This window comes from Schistocerca gregaria, chromosome 1, assembly GCF_023897955.1.
Source record: "Schistocerca gregaria isolate iqSchGreg1 chromosome 1, iqSchGreg1.2, whole genome shotgun sequence".
In the NCBI taxonomy this organism is placed as follows: domain Eukaryota; kingdom Metazoa; phylum Arthropoda; class Insecta; order Orthoptera; family Acrididae; genus Schistocerca; species Schistocerca gregaria.
This window is the reverse complement of record NC_064920.1, coordinates 1,016,891,414-1,016,916,463: the sequence shown is the minus strand read 5'-3', so window position 1 is coordinate 1,016,916,463 and position 25,050 is coordinate 1,016,891,414. Positions and strand designations below refer to the sequence as shown.

Genomic DNA, 25,050 nt, shown 5'->3' with positions numbered 1-25,050 from the left:
AGTCTTCAACTTTTTCAACACAGACTACCACTGTTGGAAACTGTTTTTCCACATAGAAGTCATCGTGGACTTTTCTTCTAATGAGACCCTACGTAAACTCGTCCAATGCGACCTTCTGTCACCCGGCAGAACTGTTTTTTGGTGATACAAGATATGAAGTTCCTCTTTATTCTCTCGAAATTCTCTTCACTGTGCCTTCACTAATACCGAGACATTCACTAGTTCTCTTTACTGGCTGTGCTATGGAACTACCCGCGGCCTGTCCTTTCTCAGTCTCAAAGTAAGCATGCGCACTTCATCACCATAGACTTCTCACAACTTCATAAATTATGCATGGTTTCACACAAGTACTAGGCAACTAATTATGTTATGTCTCAACAACTATACAACAATATATGGGAGCACGATTGCTTCCAACCTCATGGGAAGCGTATCCCCGCCCCCCACGATGGCTACAATGAACAATGAAGTGTAAATACTGGTCAGAGCTCTGGCAATATAGCACACGATAGCACACAGCGCACAGAAACGAAAAAAATAAAAATAAATTTACTATGTGATATCAGCCCTTTATGTAGATTTATATCCATAAAAACATAATGGCTATGAATACCAACAAAAGATCTTGCATTTACACTTTTCGTCTTAATACATATTAACATCATTAGGCAAAGTGCAGCAATCAATCCTGGTAAGGTACAACACATTGATGTGATCAGAATATGAGCTCAAAGTCATGGGTCAATCATCATGAAATGGATAATAATCGTCGATGCTGTGGCTTTTCATCTATGTAGTTGCATTGAAAAAAGGTGAGTGAGAGAGGGAGGGAGGGATGGGGGGGGGGAGGCTACATTTGGGCAGAACTTGGGCAGTGAAATGGAACAGGTATGTATAGAACTACAAATCTGAGTAATTGACCATACCTTCCTTATCAAAATAGCATCTGGTGTGATTTCCCAAAGAGCTGGAGCAATGTAGCGCGCGCTCTCTCTCTCTCTCTCTCTCTCTCTCTCTCTCTCTCTCTCTGTGTGTGTGTGTGTGTGTGTGTGTGTGTGTGTGTGTGTGTGTGTGTGTGTCAGTTCTTGTTTATGTGTCTACGTATCCTTCAACACCTCCATGCACAGTGAGTAGTTCTTACAAAGAACTTGCTAGTATTTTATTAGTAGTGGTAACACAACAGTCTCTTCTATCATAAAACCTATTTATTGTTCATCCTTTATTACCACCGCACATCCTACTTTTTTTCCACAATGGGCATGTTTATGTTTCTTTCTCTCCATTTTCTTATTCTGTTATTCAGACTGTAGAATATTATCTGCTCAAAATTTCAGTTTGAACTGAAGGGTTAAGTACAGTAAATGAAGTAAACATGTGATTAATGCTTTTTTTCAGTTAGGTTCTTACATAATGGGTAGAGGTATGACCATGGAAAATGGGAAAAAGAGATAATCTAACAAAGAATGACCCAACATTTGCCCCAAGCAATTAATGTTCCTTTTGAATGCATTATCACTTTCATCCACTGTGCCACCTTGACATAAAAGTGACAAAGCAAACACATATCTGCATAAAATCACACATTTCTGATGCACTGCACATATTGCTTACCTCAGGTGTGGTCCTCAAATTTAGTATGTAATACTCAACAGCTGTTAGAAAATCATTGATTAAAGATGAAAATCTCGAGCATCTGTTCCTCAGTGTTACAATCAATGTTATTAACTTCTCTTCAACCACACTTAGAGGTGGTGCCCTTACATCATGACTCCGATCAATCTCATTACAATCTTCTTCCAGCAACACTTTCAAAATACACCTAAAAAAATAAATGTATGTTATTTGCAGCAACAAATTTTTATTTACACTAAAAAACAACATTCCGAAATTGGGCTTTGAATAGGATGGTTAAGTAGCAATTGGGAAAAGTAGGAAATGGGAGTGGGCCAGAACACTCGGAGAACAGGTGGGGAGAGGATGATACACTGTAGGATGGAAGAAAGAGAAAACATTTGTCAAAGCCACTGAGGGTTATGATGACAGGCTAGCTCACAGGTCTTTAACTCAACTACATAGAGCCATGGAGCACCAATGTCACTTCAAATGTAATGAAAAAATCAAACTTAATTAAGTTATCCCTTGAGCAGGCACACCTATATATAAAGTGTGCCAATCACAAGTAAAATTATGTGTACCATTCCACTGTTGTTAAAATAACTGTGAGGCCATACCTATTCCTTCGGCCTTGCTTTAGGTGACACAATAATAAGTTGTGTTGTCATATGCCCAAGTGAGCAACAGTATTATAAAATGAACAGAGAGCTAGATGAGAAAAAAATGTAAAGCCGTGCGAGATAACGACCCAGATTCCAATGTGGCAGCACACTCCCACACAATGAGGCAGTTATCTATGAGGTATTTAGTTATCAAATAAGCAGTCGGCAGGTATCTCATTTAACTGTGATGTTTAACGCTTCGATTGGGTCATTACTGTGAGGTAACACTTGTACGCGAGAACAGCACTAATGAAACACTTATATTAAGCAGTGATTTAGCACATACATGTAATTTTATTTCATTGTTGTTTAATTAAACTAAGATTAAACTGTGGTTTTGCTCATACCTGTTTACCTTGGTAACAAGAAAACAGCTATTTCTCATAAGTGTACAAAGTGCGCTATGCGCCTGCTCATGTTATGTAAAACAGAGTGCCTGCACGACCCTTAAGTGCACTAGCTCCGAAGACACAGCTGTGAGAAACCAACTATTTACAAAGTCACGGTGTGATAGTATAAGTACAATACAGTTTAGAGACCATACACAAGACTGCTGGTCAGAGCTGGTACATGGCTGTATAAGAAGCATTTGCCCACCAGTGGCTACTTATTATCAGCTGCAGGCAACAGGTGTTGAACCAAGGTCGACAGCCTCTGGTGGGCCCAGAGCAGCTAAACGGTGCACTACTCAAATGTGTGTGCTTACTGACAACACGCACCGCACAAGTGGTGGTGTTGGTGTCGTAACAGCAGAAGCTTGCTTTCTAGAGTAGAATTTGCCTGTCTATAGCAAGATAAGCACTAGAATGAGACACACAAGATTAGGTTGAAACTGCAAGTTAAGACTTGAGGCAAAAATTTATTGCTGAGCACTATACAAAAAACAAAGATCTTATTTTGGGCCACTGTCCAATCCGTAGTAGTAAATTGTTACAGCTGTCAACTTACATGGGCACTTCAACATAATGTAAGGTAACAGCTATTTTAGTCTGAGTACAGTGACACCCTCAGCTGTGCATAACATGAGAGAGCAAAAATATCTATCTAATCAGAGGTCTAAAAAAATTTTTAACTGTATGTTGTCAAGGCAAACTTTGCAAATGTGTCTTTCAACAACATAAATCAGTGGTATATTCAATAATGCCACCACAAAGGGGAAGTGAGTGAGGTAAAAATGGACTAGTTTACAAACTGGACTAGTTTATGGTCACATGCACATAACCTGACACCCAATGGATGCAAATAATTAACCTTGTATTATTTCTCCTGTATTTTCAAAGAGAAATGACACAGGATGACATTTAATACAATAATTCTCTCTTTCAATGAATGGAGAAATAACAATACTTCCCAAAGAAAAAAAAATTGCACAGCCCAATGGCATGTGACAAAAAACAACAGACAGTACTTTCAAGTTTATTTCCACCAGTCAGGCACACATTTTTGCTCATCGCTGCTGATTCTGTATAAAGTCTCGATACAGGTGCCATAAATAGTTCCTTCCCTTTCTCCTCCCTCCACCTTCAATTTACATAATACATACCACAAATGATGTTTCAATGGAGTGTGCATTCTTTCTGACATGTCCGAAAGAGCAGACACCATGCATTCATATACAACCGATTCACCACAATGGGCAAAGAATCCACCACCTCCAGTGTGGATACACAATTACATTTGCCCTCATGTGGGAATCTCTAAGTAATGAGCATGGAGGACATGGATGGGGACTGCAGACAGGTGGTAATAGGTGGGAATGTGGGTCAGCCGAGAGGCATGCCAAGATAGACCACACAACTACAATAAACGCTGTGTCCAAATGGTGCAGTAGTTAACACAACCATCTGGTAAGCAGGGAGTCTCAGGTTCAAATCCTGACCTGGCACACATTTTTGCTCGTCACCATTGATTCTGCATAAAGCCCGATGCAGCTGACATCAATATTATCTTGCCTCTCCTTCTCTTTCTCCCCCACCCACCTTCCACAATTTACTCAATATGTATCACAGCTGCGGATTCTGAGTGGTGTCTGTTCTTTCAGGCATGTCCAAAAGAACACACAACACACATTCAAATATAATTATTTCAGTTACTTATTTATCCATGACCATTTATCTATTTAAGAGCTCTGAACCAAAGAATAAAATCATTTACTGCAGAAATAAATTATAAAAAGTCATAGATTCTGAATAACATTACAAAAGAAGCTGCATACAAAGAACCCTTGGATCTCCTAGTTACCCACAGCAAAAAAATATCACCTTCAAAAGCATTGCATCCTCAGCTGTATGTTGCAGAGTTATGGTAAACAACTAAACAACACTGAGAAATAGCAACAAAGCACAGGACATCATGAATGATGTTACAGGTATGACAGGGGCCAACATGTGAACTAGTCTTCCTTTTCATGCATTTACATACTCAAGTGTAGAGAGGCAGGACCTCTATCACAGCCATATAAAGAAATCAAGTAAGAGACAATAGATTACAAGGACAAAAGTTGTCAAAACAAAACAACACTTATTAGAAACAACAACAGAAAAGCAATGGACTGAAAATAATGCAAAATTTCCCAAAGTTCTGGAAAATTCTTTAACTGTGCATGGGCGCTAAAAACGGAATGACTAGAACAGTAAAGTAACATGTTCATCAAATAAATGCCACCTACTGATTCTCTCCATAAACAGCATTAGCAAACTTGTCAGACATGACAACACGACTCTTCTCATGCATACAAACTGCTCAGTATCAACAACTCTCCCACCAGTCAGCCATTTCTACCATAAAATGATATGGCATCTTCAAGTAACACACTGCTTTAAACAGATCTCTCCAGACAGAACCGCCATTCTCTATATAGTAACTCCAGTGAGTTTTACAGTATTCTGGTCCCATTTGTTCCATCACATCCAGATGGCTCTTCGTCTTTTGTCCTCCACTGTAACATCAGTTTTGTTAATCTCTCATCTTTGTTTCTTGAAATGTGATCAGCTTATAATTTCTGCAAGCTGCCCATTCCAAGGCATTCGTAACCTTTAACAACAGGCATTTTTCCACAGCTCTCTGGGGAGTTGCGAGTTTTCTTGTGATTCACTCATTTAGTGTCAAAGATTCAGCATCATAGGGCAACACTGGTAAAACATACTGGTTGAAACTGACCTACACTTGAAGACACGATTAGTAGTCAGTGACTGGAGTTCCTCAACATTACAAGCCAACAGCACAATGTAATCAACAAATATAAAGTTGTTTTAATCTCCCCCATGTATTTTGATTATCCCATCTTCCCAGTACACTTTAATACTGCCACTTCAGTGACAGCTGTGAATAGCTTACACAATATGGAATAACCTTGTTTGACACCTCTTTCTAGTGGGAAATTTTTCTTCAATGGTTGATGATGTGTAGATGTCGTGCAGTATTCTAGCCCAGTGCTGTCTCAATGGCTTGCTCAACTAACACTTGCAAGATAGTTACGTATATCTTGAGCAACTCATGTCCAACCAGACAGCACCGTGGTAATGGAAAGAAAAACTACAGTCTGTTCCATGATTGGAAACTGAAATGATCATTATGAGAATAGAGTAATTTTTCAAGGTATGAACAAGGAGTGTTTGCATCCTTACCCATCAACAAAGAGGACTGAGGCACATGCTATTTAATGTAAGAGACTTGTGGTCCCTCAGGTCAGGAAATAACAGAAAAACCTCTCAACAAATGCATACCATGGTGCAGCCAGCTGGGTGGAGTAGAGCATGCCACAGAGTGCAATGCTGCTTGTCTGGAACTGTTTGTTCACATCTCCTTGACTGTTACTAGTATTTCATAACTAAGAGAGAGAAAATATTCTTAGGTACTGAGTAAGTCACTAGTGGAACAAAAGAGACTCAATTTACAGTCAATGAAACATCAGCCACACATCTGTGTACTTGCTGCAAGTTGAAGCCCATAAAAATCTCCTCTGCGAGATGTACTAAACCTTAACTAATGTTTCTCTGTGGACTTCTGAGATCAAGAAAGAGACTTTTTGCGCCTAAATAAATGTAACTAAAGATATTCAAAATGTTGCATTTCACAGTAAATTTGTAAGTATTTTAAATAGTATTCTAGGGTCATGAACACTGTGCAAAGCATTGATATTGTTTGATGTACAGTAGAAATTCTGTTGGATCATGTTGCAAAAGATCCAGGGTCCACTGTCCATGTTGTGGGCAGCCAGCATGGGATTTCCCAAGTAAATGTATGGGAAATAAGGTATAAACACAACTGCCATAGCTGTCACATGAAACAAATGTTCTAGCTCTACCTGGGAGATCATGAGACGTAAGCTGAATTCTGTGAATATTAGTATAATCATTTAAAACTTCTGGGGTTTAGGTCATGGTCAATGTATAAAACTTTCTCCTAACATTTCCTCTTCGACCGCAGGAGACATCTTCCAAGGTAAAATGGTGACCTGCAGCCAGGAGGGAGTTATGAATACATGGACAGTGTAAATGGCACCACTGGACTGTTTTATATTGGCACTACAAAAAGAAGTGCTAACACCTATCTCATTGAACACAAGAAGAACTGCCACCTGGGACATACAGATAAATCAGCCATAATGGAACATCTTTATCAAGAGGTGATCATGAAGTAAAATTCAATGAGATGAATGTCATGGCGAAAACATTACATTATCATCCACAAATGTATAGAGGCTACTGATATTTATAAACACCATAATAATTTTAACATAAAAGAGGAAGGTGTTAAATTCGAAAAAATTTGGATGTAAACCCTGCAACTTAGGAATGATGATCGATTACTTTCAATTGAGAATGCTGGCATTACCAGTGATAATCTCGTAGCCAACGTTACATGACAGACTGTGGTGCCCTCTACACTGCCTACACATTCAACACTTCCTGGAGTTCTGGAAGCAGTTCGCCACTTTACCTCGGAATATCTTCCGCAGTCAGAAAGGAAACGTTAGGAGAAAGTTTTATGCATCAATCACGGCCTAATAGCCCAGAAGATTTCAATGATGACAGTACCAGCCTTGAAAGCTTACACTGTATAATGAACAATAAATAGATGTAGCTACTTTTTCGTCATTAGTACTTTTACCTGAAAAGGCAACTTGCAATGTCAATTGGATATTTCATCTTACAAACAACATGGATCGTGCTGCTGAATATCTCCGCACCATCCAATAATATTAGATACAGAAATAATTTAGGTAAATGTGTGTAATTTGAGATCACATAACATGATCCTGTGCACTACTACAGAACAAAAACCTCTAAGCTGTCTCTGTGAGTAGATAAGACGTAACTACCCAAACATTGGTGAACATATGCTTACAGCATTGGTGACAGATCAGGACTTTCAGGCCATAACTGTGTGAAATAAATTCCATCAACTGTATACAATTAGTTGAATGGACATTATGTTCGATTCCCTGGCCTGTGGTCCCAGAATGTAAATTCCCTGAACATATTCTTTAGGGAATTATGAAAGAGCTAGTTTACAGCACATACGATCCACCACATCTGAAATTGATTTCATCGGTTGTTCTGTCATTTCAGACTATTAATTTATATCTGAATAGCATTTTATAGCCTACACACTTGGCAATGGCAAGGCACAGAAACACCTGCATTCAGGCAAACAAGGTTAACTATGTATTGCTGAACAAGACATTTTGTAGCATTCTGTTCACGACAGAACCTTTGGGTCGAATATTCTTTCACAAAAGTATCAAGTTTCCTTGTGAAATAGTTAGGTCCTTAGTTACGTAAATTGCCATAAATGAAAAAATTGGTTCAAATGGCTCTGAGCACCATGGGTCTTAACAGCTATGGTCATCAGTCCCCTAGAACTTAGAACTACTTAAACCTAACTAACCTAAGGACATCACACAACATCCAGTCATCATGAGGCAGAAAAAAATCACTGACCCCGCCGGGAATAGAACCCGGGAACCTGGGCGCAGGAAGCGAGAATGCTGCCGCACGACCATGAGTTGCAGACACCATAAATGAAACATTGGTTCAAAAACAGCAATTAGCACAATATTAATTGTTTGTTCCACACACACACACATGCACATCCCCTACACAGTGATTTGTGACACATGATAGGTTGCTATATTTCTTCCCTCCTTAGCTTAATCCAGTTCCACAGAATAAGAGTTTGTATGCCGATAGAGACATTGAATTTCCTGTCACCATTTCTATACTTCACATTCTACAGCATGTAGTGAAACACAGTTCCCAAAACTTTTTCTCTTTGCTTGCCCTTCTTCCCTTTTTATTGCATTATGTGCTCTCTCACATCCTTGAGATGCTCACAGAGTTTCTAAGTCCACCTCTGTTTTCTCCTTTTTCATAACTTTATTTCACTCACTGTGCCAAAGTCTCTTCTTGACTGGTGCTGATACAACTACCTATGGACCCACAGGTAGAAGGAAGGTAAGGGTGGGATTTGTACAACTTGACATCACAGGTGGCATTACACTATACATATTATTATCACAGTTACAAATGCAGCTGATATGCTAGTCCCTATGGTGTTGAGCTGATTACAGGGTTCGGTTTGATATTTCTTCACATGATTGAGCTGGTGTTCCATTGGCACATGACCATTTTGTGCCTACTGTCATCTCATTCAGGAAGGGTCAGGCCTAGCATGCCATTTGAGTAGGGCAAGGTCTTGAAGGGTAGGTAGGTCTGCCAGGTAGATTAATACATAACTGAAGTTTAGGGCTCCAGTTCCACCTGAAAGCAGGTAACTGGCACGTAGGTCCAGAGATGCCACACAGTGTACTGTTTATCAGCAATCCTTGTCGCTGCAGATCTATTTGCTGTACACCACACCAAATAACCTTGTTCATAGCAAACGCAAATGACAACTACCAGTTTCGGTACTGAAAACAGACAGTGTGACACTCTGTAGTATGGGGCACACGATCACAGGCTTCTCAGAGCAAACCAGTGTGTACTTGCAGGATTCAGCGATCATGCACATTTGCTCCATGGCACAGACAGTGACTTCTACGATTATGCACTGCAGTATTTACATGTTGGTGTGTTAATACTTTCTCAAATTCCTCGTCACCTTAAATGACTGAATTGACCTTTAAAACATCCTTATAAAGAATCTTTAACCTTAAAGTTTACTGCCAAAGCGGCACACATGCACACATTTACGTTTCCTGTCAACCTGCTCGTTGATACAAGCTTGCACAACTACCACCACATTTATCATATACTTAACAAACAACAAATTTACTCCATCATGTAACATCGCCACTATCTTTCTATACTAAATCAGACACGCTGAGGTTCCACTAACATTGCAAATAAATTTCACCTCAAAATTCTTTTAACCTACCACCTAAATATGAATATTTCCTGTGAACCTCTCTCACAAAAACAATACAAACACAGACATAATACATACTCACAAATATCTCTAAAGACAACTAAGAAAACACAAAAATTAGCTCCCGAGGTCAGCTCGTGGTCTTAAGAGACAAGGATGTGACGGAAAATTGTAGGTACATTCCGATACACTTGTGTAGTTCAACCATTATCTCTTCTATTTCCTCCACCCACTTCCCTTCCCCCTTCAGAAGGAGCTGCTAGTTATTTATGCATTGCTTCATGTTCGGCCTGAAATGAATGGATTCTTCCCAAATACACAACTGTGCTTCGTGTTGGGAGTTGTAGTATAACATTAACTGGAGATATTGTCTGAACTACCTGGTAAGATTCTTCGTAATTCTTCCTTTCAGCATGTAAGGACCAGATAACATTACAAACTGCCCAGTGTAGTACAAAGGAAATTTTGCTTTTTTGTTTTGGATACCCTCCTATTTCTCTAGAGCCTTTGGATTCATCTTTTCAACCTGTCGCCAGATACATTTTAATCTTTCCGCAAAATCACGAATGGGGGATACATCTCTTTCCGGGATAGGTATGCATAATTCAAGAGGTGAAGGGACCTTGTAGAGAGATAGCCCATGTCTTCGTCGATTTTTGAGTTGTACACAGCCATGACGAATTGTAGGATGGTGTCCCAGTTTTCGCGACTACTATTTACATAATAACTTAAAATTTTCCCCACTGTGAACACATTCAGTTCTGCCATTTCCTTGAGGGTGTAGTGCACTGGCTCCTAACTTCTTTATGTGTAATAAGCAGCAATGTTCCAAATTTCAACATCCATTGGTTAAACATAACCTGCCCCACTGTTTCCGCCTGTTGATCTGGTATGATGATCACGGCCAAGTAACCTGAGAAATCACCAACTGCACATGGTTCACATTAATGTGACCATGACCTATGTTAGACGTCAATGCGCAATAATCACACAGAGATGGCATGTGGCAGCAATATGAAGTCTGTTCAGGGGATGTGAAGAACAGTGCAGTCATTGTCATCGTAATGTGGAAATGGAGCAATTTATACGACATCCGAAAAGTGCATGAGCATTGGCTTTTGGTCCAAGGGTGGAATCGTTTCCGAAATGGCTATGTTTGTAAGCTGTTGTAACTGTCCACGTGCTGCCTTGGTTAAAGTATACCGCTTGCATGGGAAAGTGACACCACCTAAAATTGGCACCAAGGCAACTGTGGTGCAACATGGTCCACAGACAATGGGAGCTAATAATGGCTGCAGAGATATGTACAGGTAAACTATGTTCAACTGTTGAGGCACTGTGCCCAGATGAATCAAGGGATTACCAACAGTGTCTCCTCAATCACTGTTCAGCTGAAAATGCAGTGTCTGGACCTCTGCAGTAGGCACCTGGTCCATGCATCCATTCTGACTTGTTCCATGGTTACAAAGGTCAACACCGCAACAGGAAAACCAAGGAGCAGCAACAGGTGGCCTTTTCAGATGAGTCACATTTTATGCTCAATTTAATCATCGGAAGGGTCCAGGCTGGTGGAGGCAGTGCTATGGACGGGGAATGTTTTCGTGTTGTTCCCTGGATGATCTGATCATTTTGGAGGGTACAAAAGATCAACCGAAACACGGCCTGATTGAAAAGTGTTTCCACCCCCACACATTGTCTGCTTTTCCTCAGAAACATAGCATCTACCAGCAGGGCAATCCAAGGTGTGTCGTGCAGCTCGCAATGTACAGGCATGGTTTAAAGAGTACCAGGATGATTTTACCACAGTCCCCTGTCCACCAAACTCCCCAGATTTAGGCCCAATCAAGAAACTGTTGTACTACCTTGATCGGTCTGTTCATGCCAAGGACCCTAAATTGAGAAACTTAGTGCAACTGGAAACGGCACTAGAAGCGGCATGGATCCATATCTCTGTCAGTACCTTCCAGAATCTCAACGACACTCTTCCTGCACGCCTCACAATGGTTCGTACTGCAAAACATGGTTATTCAGACTGTTGACAGATAGTCACATTACTGTGACTATACAGTGTAGTTAAAACATATCTACTTGTTGCTGGCGTTTGTGTGAAGGGGTCGCAGATGTCCAGTCCAATCATTTGGAATGCTCTATCCATTTCAGGTAACCTTTCTAAAGTGATTTGCTGACAACTCACCTTGATTTTCTGAGTACAAAGATATGCATTCTTTAAATAACTCACTAACATCTTGTTTCCTTTTTGGCCACCAACAATTTTCTGCAGTGCGGCGTGTGATCCAGTATGTTCAGCTAAAATAGGGAATCGTAAGCCTGGCTCAATATTTTGTTTTGCAAGCTTTCCAGTAAAACTATGTATCAGCGACAAAGTGGTGTTGTACAGACTCCAGCATCAGAGCTGAACAATGTCTTCCTTGTGAACTGCTGACAAACTGAGCTAGTTGCATGGGGCCTGCACCTTTCTACCACGCTGACTCCAATACTTTCTATGGCACATACTCTGTAGAGCAATCTGTCTGCATTCTCATGAGGTTTTCCTCAACTGTTCACAGCCTAAAATCAAATTCGCTACAGGCCAAACGACTCGGATCTTCTAGTCCCAAGGAGCCATTTTAGAGCTTCATAATTTGTTATGACATCAAAACATTGCCCACACAGGTAACAGAAACAAGTGACGCCAAAAATTAGTAGCGGCATTTCTTTTTCAGCAACTGAGTGGTTTTTTTCTGCCTTACTGAGATGTCTAGAAGCATATGCTATTGGGTGCTCTTTCAAATGTACCTGCTGACAGAAAACACAGCCCAGAGGATGGCTGCTCGAGTCACAAGACAATATAGACATCATTGATAGTCAGGGAAAGCAAGGACAGGACCAGTGGTTAATAATTCTTTAAATCGTTCAAATGCTGCTTCACAATCAGGGATCCTATGAAACTTTACTCCTTTCTTTAACAAACGTGTAAGGGGCCTTGCTACTTGAGGTAATTTTGGAATGTACTAGGGCAATCCAGGAAGTAACAGAAGTTTTAAAATAAGAAATTAACAATACGGCAAAACTAAATTTTATTACACCATTTTGAAGATACGCTCTTAAGCTATTTTTCCACTTCATTGACAAACTGAGGCACTTATCATAATGTGGCACACAAGTTTATCTATACCATCTCTGTAGAAAGCTGCTGCAATTTCAACCACTGATTTATACAAGCAAGCAGTTTGACCTCAGTATGAAAACATTGTGTAGAGATCCACGTCTTCATCACTGGCGCCAAATCTCGGTTGTATGGTGGCTGATCAAACACCTTCCTCTTGGGTACAATTTGCTGTGTGTGGACAAGTGCTGTGATGAAAAAAAAACACAACTTTTGCACAAAGTTTTCCCTGGTTAATTATTCCTTTTCCATACAAATCACAATAAATTTCAACTGCAGTTTTTTCCAAACAAAAACCTAATCACAGAATGCACCTCACAAGTAGCGGGATTTTCTATTGCCGTGCACATTTCAACATGTCACAGAAAGCAAAGCAGCAGAGAGACAGACCACACACTAGCACTGCTGGATGTGTAGTGAGTGTAGCAACATTACGGAATCAAGGTGGTGGTTCTAGCCATGCCCACCACGATGGGAGACCTAAACATCTATTACTCTCTGAATAGCCCTCGACCTTCTATCAAAATGGAGGATCCCAAGAGGTGACTGTAGTTTCTTTACTGTCCATTATAATTATCCGGGCTGTTATGCCATGGTGCAGAATTCATCAACCAACCACGGCATAACAGCCTGGATAATTATAATGGACATGACATGTCCGGCCGTGAAAGTCTACATTTTAGTATAATTCCTTTACTGTCCTTGGCACTGGGAAATTCATTATGATTTGTACCAGTCATGGGTCAGTTCATACACAGCCTTGCCCAATAATGTGGCCTAAAGAATGGACCTCTTGTAATATGAAGTAGCATTCAAGTCTCAGTCATGCCGCACATAATTGTTCAAATATCTCTCATGGAAATACTACATGCTCCTGGATGTCCTTGGAGAAAACAATGATATCACCCCAGTAGACCATGCATTATTTCACTTTCAGGCCTTGTGGCACAAGAAGTAATAAGCACTGGAAAGTCACCAGTACATTTACAGGCAGTCAACATACTGGATATGACCAAATGGGACCAGAAATACTGTTTTAGGTCAATCGTCTGATGATAATTGGTTGTACCTGCTTTGTAAATCAATGGTAGCAAAATAATGGTTTGCTACAATTTGTCTAACAAAAACAGATCCCCAGCAGTGGAGTCAACTTTTCAAAACCTTGTATATGATTATATATTAATATATTATATTAAGATCCCATGTATCAAACACTGCAGCCATTCACGCTGGTGGGCCCCTATCTGTGAGTAACTGATGAAAGAAAAAATGGGATGTTTCGTGATACTCAATAGTATTAATACAGATGCATTACATAGATTGGTTGTGGGGTGTAATGGATAGGATAAGAGCTTCAAATGTGGGAGGTTACAGGTTCGAATCTGGTCAGGGGCATTAACTAAATCTTTATCCAAATGAGATTGATCATTATTTTTATTCAATTAATTGGTATAATGTAATGTTTTTCATTTCCAATCCTTTCTCACATCATTTTAATCATAACATCATCATCTTCATTTGCTCTCCTTTTTCTTCCTATCATCCTTTTTCATGTGTTTTTAATTAATTTTATATATTTATTCTGCTTGAATTTTGTTTTACTTATAAATCCTTCTTTCATTTAAGTCTTCTTCTGTATTACTTTGTTCACAGTGTAACAGGAACTTAGGCTAAGTTTTAAATGCTTGTATGATGACTACCACACAAAAAACTTGCACACCTTGTAATGAAAAATACATTTTTCACACCATTGCACAGTCAAAATAAATAGATTACTTCCTCTTTTGTTTTTTAACTGATAGATCAGAATTTTGAAATAACTGAATATTACAACAGATAAACATAATTAAATTCACTTTCACAAAAATTACGAATGGAAACAGAATGATATACAGAAAAAATTAAACGAATGAAAATTATCTGACAAAGGAAAAGAAACAAAGGATTATGTTATAGCAATTACTTGAATAAAAATAATGATCAAAGTCATGTTGATAAAGAATAAAAATTTAAAAAAATTAATGCACCTGACGAAATTTTAAGCCACAACCCATGCATTACACCACACAACCAATCAATGCAATACAACTTTTTTAATGCTATCGAGTGGCACACAGAATTCCAGTTTTTTTTTTTTTTTTTTTTTTTTTTTTTTTTTTTTTTTTTTTTTTTTTATCTATTACTCACAACTGAGGTCCACCTGGGTGAATGACTGCAGGCTGTGATACCTGGGATCTTAACCTATACAACTGTACATTTGGTCTTTTAGAAATTGATCCCACTGCCAGGGATCTCTCCTTGTAAGGTCTCAGTAATATTCAGCATGGGGTATGCATCAGTTTTTGTTCGCTTGTTTAAATACCTGTAATTGCAGCAGAATCTGCAAGGCTTCTTTCCTGGTGCTGACCAGGGGCTGGCACTTTCTACTGTAATTCTGTCCTACAGCTGTTGATCATTAAACTCTTCTATCACTGGTTATAAGTGATGAGAGACCCTATATGGTCCCCCCCCCTTACAGACAGCTCGTTCCCAGTGGGAATTCTGTGCTGCCCTAGTGGTGTAGCAAGCAGTGGTCCAGTTGGATTACGTAATTCGGCATATTCCTCCAATAATCTATCCATGTCCACTCTATCATGTCTGTTCAGATGCTACACCTCTCCCCCTAGCACATTTACATCAACAGACAGTCCTTGCTTCATGTTTTCTACATCGAAATCCCTGTTGAACTCAGCCTCCTCTAGCACTTCTAAGCTAGCTCTCAGTACAACTGTTGATAGCCTCACCTCTTCCAAACCAAAGTTTGCAATGATACATACTACATAGCCTCCGTGAATTTTCTGCACAACAGACAAACTATGTCATATGAACATTGTGCCTGATCCAATCCTTCAGTCTCTGACAATGGCTCAACTACCACAAAGTATTAATTGGCAGATCAGCTCCTATTTTCATTTCATTCAAAGAAGCTTTCCTGTACCTTTTGGTATTTTACACACAAGAAATCTAAAAGAATATGTACAGAGTTTAACTGGCTTACCAGACATCTTGGGCATTCCTTGTGACAGTTCAGTTTTTTCAGCAATAAAACTGAGACAAAACAATGTCCCATCAAACTGCAATACCCTATGCAGCTCCACTAAGCACTGTTGTTGATCAAATCTGGCATGATTTTTAACTAGAGAATCCAGCCTAAGAATGATGTAGCTTGTCTCTACTCTAGCAAGAATTTCCACACAAACCCAGAAGTCTCTCCTCCCCACTCAGAAATAAAACAATGCCAAACCAAGTGACTTGAACACTGCTACCACCCACACCATTTAGTCTACAACATGGTGGATTCAAATTTATGGGATCAAATTAATTCTACTAACCACAGATACCTGTATTTCCATATTGAATAAAATTTCATACAATCTTCTCTTTACATAGCCAGAGAGACAAATGTCTGTCGCTGATTTTGCAGAGGGGTCCACACTTACTGGACATGTTACAACTCACCCTGTACCAGAGGTGCTCGAATGTTACTCAGATTCCATCTTCCAAGTGCGTGTGGACATGTCTGAACAGAGTGTCCCATCCGTTTGCATTTTGGACACTGTGGCTTCCTACAAAACCACTGAAGTTGATCCAGAGAGCCAAATCAATTGCATGTGACCTACGCATTAAAAGTACTCGCTTCTCCCTCGACCCAGCCATTGGGTCAATTTCAGACAAAGCTGGCACAGCTGCTACCACTCCAATCAATGTTTTCAGGAAATCCATGTGAATGTTTCATGACATCTCAGCCAGAAGATCTCTCAGCAATGCAACAAGCATCCTTTGTTTGCTTCCCGCAGAACGGCCTTATTAGCACATCTGAAAATTCACATGTATCAAAAGTGATTTTTCTGGTACAGCCTACAGAATGTTCTACTGATTCTCCTGGTACTTCAGGATCTACACCTACACAAATGATCAACAAGCCACCATACGGAATGTGGCGAAGAGTACCTTGTACCACTACTAGTCATTTCCATTCCTGTTTCACATGCAAATGGAATGACAGAAAAATGACTGTCCTCCATATGAGCCCGAATTTCTTGTATCTTATCTTTGTGGCACTTACACGAAATATATGCTGGCGCAGAAGAATCATTCTGCAGTCAGCTTAAAATGCTGGTTCTCTAAAATAGTGTTCTAGGAAAAGAATGTTGCCTGCCCACCAGGAATTCCCATTTCAGTTCCCGAAGTATCTCCGTAATATCTTTGTGTTTTGCAGTCACATAAGGGTGTCTTTATGCTGCAACCTTGCTTCTCACTGCTTGCCAGCACGGCCCAGCAATGATGAAACAAGCCCAATGAGTCTCTTTCCTGGCCCATTTACCCTGCACTGTCACAGCGCCATTGCTTCCTCTGATCCTAAACAGGTGGTGATTTCAAGCTGGTTTGTGTTTTGTACTGCAAACATCATTGTCAGTGTTGAAAGTTGAGCTGTGATGGGCTGCTTCAAGGTCACTCCAGCACCACCATGTATGACTCTTCTGGCTATGTGAACCACTGCAAGGTAATTGCAAGCATGGAGGTAGCAGTGTAGAGACACTGAAGACCTAAAAAAACTGGTACACCTGCCTAATATCATATAGGAGCCCCGCGAGCATGCAGAAGTGCCACAACACAATGTGGAATGGGCTGTCCATAAATCCATAAGAGTACAAGAGGTTGGAGATCTCTTCTGAACAGCACATTGCAAGGCATCCCAGATATGCTCAATAATGTTTTCATATCTGGGGAGTTTCGTGGCCAGCGGAAGTGTTTAAACTCAGAAGAGTCTTTCTGGAGCCACTCTGTAGCAATTCTGGATGTGTGGGGTGTCACATTATCCTGCTGGAATTGGCCAAGTCCATTGGAATTCACAATGGACATGAATGGATACAGGTGGGCAGACGGGATGCTTAAGTACATATCACCATCAGAGTCGTAGCTAGATGTATCAGGGGACCCGTATCACTCCAACTGGACACGTCCCACATTATTACAGAGCCTCCACAAACTTGATCAGTCCCCTGCTGACATGCAGGGTACATGGATTCATGAGGTTGTTTCCATACCTGCACACATCCATCCGCTCAATAAAATTTGAAACTAAACTCATGCGGCCAGGCAATATGTTTCCAACCAACACCAGTACAATGTCTGTGTTGACGGTACCAGGTGGTGCGTAAATCTTTATGTCGTGCAGTCATCGAGGGTATACAAATGTGCCTTCAGCTCCGAAAGCCCATATCGATGACCTTTCATCGAATGGTTCACACACTGACACATGTTGCTGGATTCTCTTCAGTCATCATTTGTCCTGTTCTTGAAGGATCTTTTTCCAGTCGTAGTGTTGTTGGAGATTTGATGTTTTACCAGATTCCTGATATTCACGGTACACTTGAGTCATATGGGAAACCCCCCGCTTCATCACTACCTCGGAGGAGATGCTGTGTCCCATCACTCGTGTGCTGACTATAAAACAGCATTCAAACTCACTTAAATCTTTATAACCTGCCATTGAAGCAGCAGTAGCCGATCTGACAATTGCACCAGACACTTGTTGTCTTATAAAGAGGTTGTCAACTGCAGTGCCGTATTCTGTCTGATTGCATATCTCTGTATTTTAATACGCCTATACCAGTTTCTCTGGCAATCAGTATATAGCACACAGCTACTGGCAAGCAGTGGGGTGCAATATGTCAACAGTGAAGTGCCAGCAGCGTCAACATATCCTAAGCACATCATCTCCACATGAGAAGAGCTCTTGTTGAATTTCAAGAAGACCCCAGCATTTTGATATTGCCATCTGACAAAAGGAATCCCAGAGTGATCATGCTCAGCTAGGATTATTATGAGAGGATTAATCTTCTCTTTGATGACTCTCACTCAGACATTAGGACAGCAACTGACAAAATGAATGAACCGTCAATTGATAATGAGTCACTAATGGAAAATGTGGCGACACGAGAAAGCACTGAAAGTAAGATGGATGACAACTGTATTTTAAACGCATTACAAACAAAAAACAACGGTTTGTCAAAAACAGATGATACAATGATAACTCATGATAAGTGGCCATCCGGATTGACACCCACAAGTGTTTATTGTAATGATTTATGTAAATCACATACAGTTCACAAATAGTGGAACAAGAAATAACCATCGAAAAGGAACAAAGAACAGAAAATCCTATCTTACAGACACCTGCGGATGACTGTCTTATCCCACAATATCTTTAGCAGATGTCTAAGCAGTTGGAACAAACGTCAAGTACCTTTGACCAAAAATTTTCGAGTTTAAAAAACAAGAGTTTTCAAGTTTAAAAACAGAGTTTTCGAGTTTAAAAATAGAGTTTTCGAGTTCTAAGCAAAAGTTAGAACATAAATTTAATGAAAAGTTTTCCGAAGGTGTAAGTGAACAGAAGAAACAAATTTACACAACACACACAGTGATTTGCCAGATCAAACAAACACACACAAAAAAAAAAAAAAACAGAAGATATGGGATTTCTTAAATTAGAACAGAAACAAGTCAGTAATGACATACAAAAAAAATACGATCGTGCTGATGTTGGGTTATTTGACAGCGATACTACATTTCCAGAAAATGCAGTAGAGCAACATCACCCTCACACTGCGAAAGTCAAAAGGATAGTAACCGAAAGGTAGGATAAGACTGTTAAACTCAATATCAATTTGTAAAACGCTCTTCAACAAATAAATAATGAAATATGCCCAGGAAGTTGGGATCAAGTGAACTGTTTGTCATAAATACCAGAAAGATAAATAGAAAACAGTACATAAGCAAAACAACAATTTTTCACCCAGCATTACACATAATGTAGAGAAGGAGAGTATGGGGCATGCAAGCAGTTATCAGTACCTTATGTACAACAAGGAAATTACCCCTGTGTGACATCAGCAACTATACTGCACACAAATGATAACCTCTAGCCTGTCAACTATACTGACTGATGAAAACCAATTAAAACATAAGAAGTTACATACATTTTCAGTAACACTAGACAATAGTCACTATAGCCATAGTTTTAAAGCAAATGGGAACACACAGAAAAGGGATGGAATAGGTATAACTCTGGTTACCGCAACATGACCGGAACGGACAAAACTGGTATGGTGAACACTATAACAGAAATCTAAACAATAGCAATGGCTATCACGGACACTCAGATGGTCACAAGAGCCCTATCCCAAGTAATAATATTACACAAAGGGAAGAAACTTTTCATAATAATTAAAACACTAACTGATGTTCTCATGAACATTCAATTCAAATAGCTGAGGTGATTAACAGTAACAAAACTATTCTGATGCCATGATTGGAAAATGCTAGCCTGCCGGATCCTGGATTTAGGGGGGTGCAGTCAGCAACTATTCATTTTTTGAGGCATGATGAGGAACACAATTTGAGAGAGGTGTTACGTTCTGATAAGACAAACAAAGGTTGAAGGGCAAGTGGTACAAGCAATAATACATGCAAACGTAGGCAATATACCAGTACATATAACTCTGGATTCAGGTGCATCTGCGAACATTTTGTCGAAGAGTTAGTTTGACGCAATAACAAAGAGCATGCATGTGCAACAATCATGCCACTTCACATTCACGCACATGCACTTAATGCAAAATAAGCATGTATCGTGATCTATGCAGGGTGGTGAGCAATTTAAGCAAAGTCCGGATCTCAACGGATATCTATGGCTAGCAAGTACATGTTACTTAATTCTTAGCTGTTCCCTACACAGTGCTGCAAAATATTAATAGCCATAGGAAACAAGACACAAAATGTCAATCCTATTACCTTAACTAATACTAAGATGAAATAGAATTTTCTTATGGTCACAATTTTAATACTAAATTGCATTCTAGCGATGGAGTTTTTCAGACACTTTAAGACGAACCTCAACATCGGTAATGGTAAAGGCTGCTTAGAGAGATCGTATCAATTAATTTGGTTATGATGAAGGAAAACCATACTTGAAATAGCAAATAAGGTAAATTTTCATCTTATCTATCCTGAAGTACTTTCAGTAAGTTAGCAACAGTGTGAAGAGGGGTTGAATATCCCAGTACTACATCATTTCATCTATGAAAACATTGGGGAATCTGGTTATTTAGTTGAGGCACAAAGAAAGCAGTTAGATAAATTACTCACATAGTACGAACAGGTGTTAAAAAAAGTACAGAAATTGAAAGAATGTTATTTTGGCAAGTAATATAATCTTCAATTTCTCCATATTGCAGCCCACTGCTGGCTGCCAATAAGGCAAACAGTAGCATTTGACAAAATAGACGTTTATCCACATCAAACTTTGCCATAATTCTTACCAAATCCCTTGGGAGACAAAAGAGGCAGTAAAAATGGAAATAAAAAGAATATTACATTGGCAAGTAACAGACCCTTCAGAACTCTCCATACTGCAGCCCATTCTTGGCTGTCAATATGGCAAATGGCAGTATTCAATTAGTACTAGATGCCAGATCTATTAACAATATCACTGTTCCTGTAAAGACAAACCTAAAAATATCAAAGAACAAGTTTTAAAATTTTATAGTGTAAAGTATATAACTTCCCTGTATATGTGTTCTTTGTACTGGCAGGTGTCATTGGCTCCGGAAAGTAGGAAATACACTATATTTTTATGTTCTGGCTGCAGTTACTAATTTTTGTATACTACTTTTTGCACTCAGGGAGGGTATCTTTCAGGCAGCACTGGATACTGTATTCTATCAGTCCTGTGCAAAAGAATCCCGCTGTATGTCAATGATGCATTGATCGCAACAAACAGAAAACAATTAACAGCTCTTCTAGGACTAACTACATTCTTTAGGGAGATTGTACCCAAACAATTATTAAATAGCGATCCCCTCATGAAAATGAACCTGTTAACAAAAAGTTCTAAATGGTTATGGACTGAAGAATGCCAAACAAACTTCTGGGCCATAAAAGAAACTTTAGTAAATACAAATACTTTTATACCATCCTAACATGACAAGATTTTTGTTTAAGCACAGATGCATCATTTCAGCATCTCGATGCTTGTCTGTTTCAGATCAGTTTTGCCAGCCAAACATTCACTGAGTGTGAAAGATCGTACTCGGCTACCAAATTTTAAGCATTAGCCATAATAGTGTGGGCCTTTTGGAAATTTAAATACTATTTGTGGGGAAAACACAGAAAAGTTTATTGTGACCACCAAGCTCTCTCTTTTTTGTTCACTTGCATGTTATTACACAAGTGAATTGCTCATTGGTCTTTATTTGAACAAGAATCAATTTTGAAATAATACATATTAAAAGTGGAATAAAACATTAAAGCCGATGCACATTACAGCTGATGCACTTTCTACACAGCCACAAGGATTAAATGAGTTTACAGAACTGAATCAACAGACCTCCAGTTTTAGAGCTTTATTAATACAAGAAAAAAAATAATAGCAATTTACAAGAAGAGGATCCTCATTGGATGAAGGTAAATGAGAAACTGAATAACATGAAAGATAGAAATTTAAGTGAATATTACATAATATACAAAGATGCGCTATTTTACTGACGAGCACTGGAATCAAACTGTTGGTTCATCTGTATATCTGAAGACTATGTAACTGATTTTATTAGGTTCACACACCACATGTGAAATCATTATGGAGTAAAGAAGCTTAGCAAGAAAATTATGGCATATTGTTAACCTCGAAATTCGTGTCGCAAGGTGAAGAGAGTAATAAAATTGTGTCATACATATGAAGGGCCAATTCTCGAATTGGTCTCATTTGAATGAATTACATCCTGTCATTACAATGAAACTACTTAACACTGCTACACCATTGCCTTGAGGTCGGGGCAGGGGGAGGGGAAAGGGGGGGGGGTGTCCAAAATGCGATTGCTGTGAACAACGTCTTCACGAAATACGTGTGTTGTATGCTATGAGAACCACTGTAACAAATACCATTATTGGGATAGTAGAGGACTATTTTCTTAGAACAGGTAAACCTAATGCCATATTAACTGAAAAGTATGATATTTTACAAAGCCTAAATGGAAAATCTTTCTCAAAGAATAAGAAGTAAAACACATTTTAGTAACACATTTTAGTAAACAAATTTCAACCAGAAGCAGACCCAGTTAACATATATTCAATCACTTTATTAGGACTTATATACCAAACAAGCAACTGAAGTGGGTAGAGTACACTTAACTTTCAACACTTCATCCACAAGATTTACACCTACCGAACTAAGGTTAGGGAGAAATGAACTTGATGAGTTGTCAAAAGCTTTGCCACATATACCAGCACGTGAATCTTCACTCAAAGAGAAATAAGACAAGCTGCAATTATTCTAAGTGAACAAGCACTATACAGGAAGGAGAGGTAAAACAAGAATTTAGGGCAGACCGGACCAGTTATTATGAACATATTCAAAACCTAGTAGAGTTAAAAAGGTAAACAAGAAGTGGCAAATACCACAATCTGGATCTTTCCTGATAATGGAAATTCCACATCCAGGATGCTATTTGTTAACATGTCACAAATCAGGAGAAATAAAAAACTTTATACAAACGACGATATGAAGAAGTTTGTTTAGCGAACACATGCACACAAGAAGGCTGGGTTATAAGGGAGAAGAGTGTAAATATGTACATGAAAATTATGTACGCAGTATATAATGTCACTACGACCTTAAGTTATGGGGGTATGTGCTAAATAAAAGATATATACACTGATCAGCCACAACATTATGCCCAAATACGTAATAGCCGGTATGTCCACTTTTGGCACGGATAAAAGTGGCAACGCGTCATGGCATGGAAGCAATGAGGCTTTCGCAGGTCACTTGAGGGAGATGGACCACATCTGCACACAAAAAGTCACCTAATTCCCATAAATTCCAGAGAGGACAATGAGATCTGACACCTCTTTCAATCACATCCCAGATGTGTTCAAGCAGGGTTAGATCTGGCAAATTGGGGTGGCCTTGCAACCAACAGGAACTCGCTATTGTGTTTCTCAAACCACATTATCAAACCCCTGACCTTGTGACATGGCGCATTATACTGTTGAAAAATGCCGCTACCATCAGGAAACATGAACTTCATGAAGGGGCACACATCATCTGCAACCAGTCTACAATACACCTTGGCCATCGTGGTGCCTTGCATGACCTCCACTGGACCCATGGCACTTGAATGATCCCAGAGAATAATGGAGCCTTCACCAGCATGTCTCCACCCCAAAGTACAGGTGTCAAGAGCTGTACCCCTGAAAGATGATAGATTCGCGCCCTCCCATCAGCATGATGAAGAAGGTATTGGATTCATCAGATTATGCAATGCTCTGCCAATGCCCAGTAGTGATAGTCACATGTCCATTATAGTTGTAGCTGCCAATGTCATGCTGCCAATGTCATGATGTTAAAATTGGCACTTGCATAGATTGCCAGCTGCGGAGGTCCATTGTTTGGAGTGTTCAGTGCGCAGTGAGTTGAGAGAAACTTTTACTCTGCCCAGCATTGAAATATGATGTTACTTCAACCACAGTTTGCTGCGTGTCCTGTTTTACCAAGCTGCCCAGCCCACAAAATCCGACATCTGTAATGAGGGGTGGCCATCCAACCCTATGACTTCTGGATGTGGTTTCTCCATGTATTGAAGACACTCACCACAGCACTCCTCAAACACCCAACAAGTCATGCAGTTTGTGAAATGCTCGTGCCGAGCCTATGGGTCGTAACAGTCTGCTCTCAGTCAAACTACACACAGGCAGCATGCTCCCTGATACCACACTCACCGTGTATGTGTCTTGACTAGCAGTCATTCCTCACCAGGTGATGCTGCTATCATCTGGACGGGTTTATATTGATTGTAGATCAGTGATCATAATGTTCTGGCTGATCAGTGTACATAGAGAACACTACCATACTATGTTATGACATGATGAGAGTTAAGAATATTTTATGAGAGGCAATTGATGCACATTAATTGTGTGGCATATTTTATGGATATGATTTAGCATATACCACTATGTTAAGCTACAAGATATACACAGGTATATATGAATATAGACAGCCATGTGCAATGCAATGACCTACAAACTAACTACATCTAGCTAAATGCAATATGTACACTAAGTATAAGTTAAGAACTACACTAAAACTAAGGTAAATACTACACCTAAAGCTGTATTTTACTACAAGCTGTGATACTG

General features: G+C 39.5%; 1 protein-coding gene across 1 annotated transcript in view; it reads right to left on the bottom strand.

Moving 5' to 3' along the window:
- The window catches only part of LOC126278903 (uncharacterized), a 131,465-nt gene that overhangs the window by 67,277 nt on the left and 39,138 nt on the right, over positions 1–25,050 (bottom strand). Inside the window, exon 5 of the mRNA XM_049979181.1 lies at positions 1,612–1,819. Within this exon, the coding sequence (XP_049835138.1) occupies positions 1,612–1,819 (208 nt within the window). The remainder of the gene's footprint in view (positions 1–1,611; positions 1,820–25,050) is intronic.